The sequence below is a fragment of the Vicia villosa genome, linkage group LG1 (genome assembly GCF_029867415.1).
Source record: "Vicia villosa cultivar HV-30 ecotype Madison, WI linkage group LG1, Vvil1.0, whole genome shotgun sequence".
Lineage (NCBI taxonomy): Eukaryota > Viridiplantae > Streptophyta > Magnoliopsida > Fabales > Fabaceae > Vicia > Vicia villosa.
This window is the reverse complement of record NC_081180.1, coordinates 84,607,594-84,612,441: the sequence shown is the minus strand read 5'-3', so window position 1 is coordinate 84,612,441 and position 4,848 is coordinate 84,607,594. Positions and strand designations below refer to the sequence as shown.

Sequence of the window (4,848 nt, the reverse complement as noted above, 5' to 3'; positions counted from 1 at the left end):
TCGCCGTGATGGAGATGATCGTCACTGATGCGGACCGTGCGGCGACATACAGGCGGCAGAGGAGGTCTCAGGGCGAGAGGTTTAGGCACACCCAGTAGTGGTCGGGTTTATATATTTTTTGTTATCGGATTGTATCTTTAGCACACTATTTTTATTTTTTTCGGTTTGTATATATTATTTTCATCGGATTAGTATTTTTTGTTTATTTATCATATTAGTATTTTCAGTTTATCTATTGCTTATTTTATTTGGCGTTTACGTTTAATTAAAATGCGAGACTGTTTTAGATAAAACATAAAAAAAAACACAGTTTCTGCATAATTCGGAAATGAACTTCCGAAACCCCCCAAAATCTGAACAAAGGTGTTTTCGGAAGTTCATCTCCGAAGACACCCCCCATGAGGTGTTTTCGGAAGTTCATCTCCGAAGACACCCCCCATGAGGTGTTTTCGGAGATGCACTTCCGAATTAAGGAAATTTTTTAAAATAAAAAAAGCGCTTCGGAAGTTCATTTTCGAAGCAGGGCTATTTTGGGATTTTCGCTGGGGGTGACCCCCATAGGGAGGTGGGTAAAGAAAAAATCTTCATATTATCCATTGTTGAGGGATATATAGTATCAACAACGAAAGAAATGCAATCATATAAATACTTGATCAACACGTCATTTGATGGTTCAATTTTAGTTTCTCCACATTGTAGATATATTTAGAAAGAGCATTTTTAGTTAGCTAGGGAAGATAGTTAGTTAGAGAATCTCGTGGGAATGGTTTGTAGTATTTTATAAAGGGGTTGTTAATGGCTCTTGGGAGGAATGGTGCAATGATCCTAGGCTAATTTTTTGTTGATGGCTTTAAGGGGCTGTGTTTCCTCTTTTATTGTAATTGTTGTAGTTTTGGATTGTACACCCCTATTGCTCTTAATTGATTCCCTTTTTACTTAAAAAAAAGAGTTAGTTCATCAATGTAACTAACTATTACGAATATATATGTAAGAAGCTCTCTCTCTTGAATCAACAATGATGAAATACACAAGTGCATGAAGATCATGCACACTCTCCCTTTAGTCTTTGTTCTCCATTACGAAATGCATCTCCTCCATTATCATCATGAATTAACCATCTTATAGTATGGTATCATCATAATTAGAGACCCTAATCTCCGCCGTGTCATCATCATCATCATCATCATCATGTTTATCTTCTTCAACATAGGTGAAGATTGAGATTTCAAAGAAACTTTGGTATATTTCATCATCATCGAGTTCATAATCTGTACCATAGGTAAAGATTAAAGTTTCAAAGAAACTTCAGCATTTATGCAAGTGTCATCTGCAAGTATAAATGGTGGATCTTGATTCTAAATTTCTTAATTCACAACCGATGGCAAACTCTTCGCAAGCTACAATAACTTATATGGTGTTTTCATGATCAGCAAATATGTTTGCTCCAAAACTGTCAATTAAGCTGCAAGATAATTTTTTCTCTAGAATCAACAAGTCGATAGTGTTCCTAAAACACCTAAATTGCAACGATTTTAATCTAAGAACAAAACACAACTATTGTTGTTGAAAAATGTTCTCTAAAGTAAACTAATCAACACTTTTATACAAAGCGCTGTCATTGAAAAATATTGGCATTTATAACTGATGTCTTAGTTGTGGCTTATTATATGAGTTACATAGAAAGGGGTGTGTGCTATTACGATTGGTGTAACATGAGAATATATTTGACGTGACATAATTTAGATAATATGGATTAAAATTCGTAGCTGTGATCTAATATGTATAATAATAAAATTTAATTCGTTTGATATAAATAATTTGATTTGATAAATTTTCTCACTTGTTATCGAAATTACATATATATATAAAAACAATAATTTGATAATAAAAATCAAATTTGCATAAACTAACAAATTTATTAATCACAACCGCAAAGTGAATAACTCAAACAATTAATGATACAAATCAATTCAACTTACAAAAAAGATGAATAAATTTTCGATCGCATAGCATTAAAAAACAAGTGGTAACGGGCAAGGCGGTACGGGTACACAAAGAATTATCTAGCCGAAAGGCTTATAGATGGCAAGTTCAGAGATGATTCCTTGAATTGATCCAACTGCAGCAACAAGACTCACAATGAAGCAAAACACACTTAAAAGTTTCATCCCTATCCACATAGAAGAATACTTTGGCACTTTAAGTCGTGTTAGGTACATCTCTGTTGGAAAGTACACTGTCAAGGGAAAGAAGGATAAAGCTCCTATCAAACCCACAACGCTGTTGAAGAACGGAAGTAAGATAGCAACAATTGTTGTGATTATCACATAGATTGTCCTCCATATCAACCTGAACATATTCACTCTCCATATACCAACCAAAGGAATTCCTACACTATATTCTTTTGTCATCATTTTGCTTTGTGGCCACTTCTCACTGCCCCAGGTTTCCATAAGGGAAAATACAGGTTGTGCAAATACCTGATAAGCTCCAACTAGATGAATAACAATGAAAAGATTACCAATGTCAACCAGCCAAAACGGTTCATAAAATCCAAATCCAGTTAAAAAATTTCCCGGTGCGCTATTGCCAAATGCTGCATAGCCTAGAATACCACATAATGCATAAAAGAATGTGGTGATTGAAATTCCAATCAGGGATGCTTTCTTCATGGTTTTATTTTCGGGTGGACTTGATTTTAGCGTGTCCTATCAAAAAAATTCAGATTTCACCGTTTAATATAACTTAGGACAAATAGCGAGTATGATAAATATGTTTAACAATATGTTTAGCATCACTTGCCTGTATCTCAACAACAACCATACTAAAACAATATGCAAAAGCTATGTTTCCAAGTGCTTGAAAGGTATTCCACATCTTTTTTGTACTTGTGACATCCACTCCAACAACTTGTCCAGTAAGACCTGTCTCCAAATGGTGTCCTTTTTCTATATATACATATAAAATAGAGTGATGCATGTGTTAAATAACTTATAAGCATAATTAACCACAATTAAAACTCTCAAATTTTTGATATTTTGCTAAAAATAGTTGATGATTAACCTGCAACTTTCGCTATGGAGAGACCGATGCCGATAGAAGCATAACCAAAAGACATGACAGCAGCAACAATAGAGAGCCATGAAAGTTCATGGAAATCTGGAATTTGGCTTAGTAAAATCTGAAAGACCCCAAAGATGATCATATATGGATAATTGGCGGTAGCACAATCTGCTTCTTGACCATTCTTGTGAAAGCAGTTGGATTTTTTTATGGCCCTAATTAGAAAAAACAAGAAAATTCATTATCATTATTTTTAGTATTCTCTCTGCTTTAATTTAATAAAATGAATTATAGATTTAGGTGAGAGATTCTTACACTATACTAGTAGATGCTGTTAGAGTGTAACCAATGGTACAACCCACAAGATTTATGTATTGTGCCAGTCCACACAACTTGTGCTGATATCCTCCTATAGATAATGAGATACAAAGGTTACATAGTAAAAATATTTACACTATTATAAATCAAAAAATTTATTAGTGACATTTGCCTCTAATAAATTTAAATCTCAATCATTAGTTTAAAACCATCTAGAATATTTGGAGCATTCAGTAACTTTAGATTTAATTCATTTTTACTTGGTTACTTAAAATATTAAATTTTATTAAAACAGAATCAAATATATTACTTGAAAGTGAAACATTAAACATGGAATTTTTTGCTGACCTAGAATACTTTTTACACTCTCTATGTAGGTGCGATTTCTGGTTCCATGGACAGGATCGGGATACCTATAGCAATCACAAAGTAGACACGCAGTGAAATAAGTGATGAAGGAGAAGAGCATGAGAACAACAGACCCTGCAATCCATCCCAATTGCGCAACTGCCCATGCCAATGATAACACTCCAGATCCAATGACAGCAGTAACTATGTGTGCACTTGCGGTCATGCATGTTCCTTAAGGAATCATAATCAATGTTAACAACGAAACACTAAATAATTTAATCTATAAACAAATAACACTAACACAAGAATCAATAAATACCTGCATTAATAAAAATTAGAAAATACGGCATAATAAAACATATAATCAAATATGTTAGTGCCCCTCGAATAATAAACACACTTTATATCAAAGGTGTCAGTGATATAGATGTTTGATAAAACGATATAGTAAACACCTGTTCGTTTACTGCGACCATCGTCGTCATATTTACTATCCTCTAGGGAGAAGCTACTTTCAACTATCATGGTTTTCTCCTTGATTTTTTTCTTTGAAAACTGATATGAAATTCTTAGCCACTAAGCCCTTTTTATATGAAATTTAAGAATATATTACTATAAAAAAATAGAAAAAGATTGACCAAAGTCGGGATCTATTCAATGCACTAATAAGAAGAATTGTTTTTTTATAATTGTTTTACCAAAAAAGATAATCGGTTAATTCCTTAAGAATACGTTCTTATCATAGATAATTTTTAAATTTTTTTGCTAGTATATAGGATTGATTAACAAATTTAGTTATTTATCAAAATAAATTATTTAGTTCAGTTTTACAAAGGATTGAATAATTCGTTATAACGTTATCTGTCCTAAATACAATGTAATTGGATGTTTTTTATATATTTACTAGTATAGGATTGATTAAGTAATTTTCTTATTTAGCAAAAAATTAACTAATTTGGTTTTTAAAAGCATTGATTCATTGTTTAGGATAATGATACTGTCCTAAGCATAATAATGTAATTTATATTACCATTGTTTTTCAAAAAGAGTATTTAATAATATTCCTTAAGATTTTATTTTGACTAAAAATTAATGCAATAATTCATTAATTGTATT

General features: G+C 32.2%; 1 protein-coding gene across 1 annotated transcript; it reads right to left on the bottom strand.

The window, feature by feature from the left end:
- Positions 1–2,010: 2,010 nt before the first annotated feature.
- On the bottom strand, positions 2,011–4,257 carry LOC131611155 (amino acid permease 6-like). The gene is made up of 6 exons (XM_058883258.1): positions 4,188–4,257; positions 3,730–3,963; positions 3,379–3,472; positions 3,064–3,278; positions 2,803–2,948; positions 2,011–2,708 (listed from the first exon to the last, which is right to left on the bottom strand). The coding sequence occupies exons 1-6, from the start codon at positions 4,255–4,257 to the stop codon at positions 2,064–2,066; spliced, it is 1,404 nt and encodes a 467-aa protein (XP_058739241.1). The 3' UTR covers positions 2,011–2,063.
- Between the last annotated feature and the right edge of the window lie 591 nt (positions 4,258–4,848).

Bases quoted from the DNA above. Each gene is read 5' to 3' on its own strand.
- LOC131611155 (XM_058883258.1), bottom strand. From the start codon at position 4,257: ATGATAGTTGAAAGTAGCTTCTCCCTAGAGGATAGTAAATATGACGAC. The intron at 3,473-3,729 runs GTCAGCAAAAAA...CATTATCTATAG, and splicing joins GAGTGTAAAAAGTATTCTAG to GAGGATATCAGCACAAGTTG. The intron at 2,949-3,063 runs GTTAATCATCAA...ATGTATATATAG, and splicing joins CTCCATAGCGAAAGTTGCAG to AAAAAGGACACCATTTGGAG.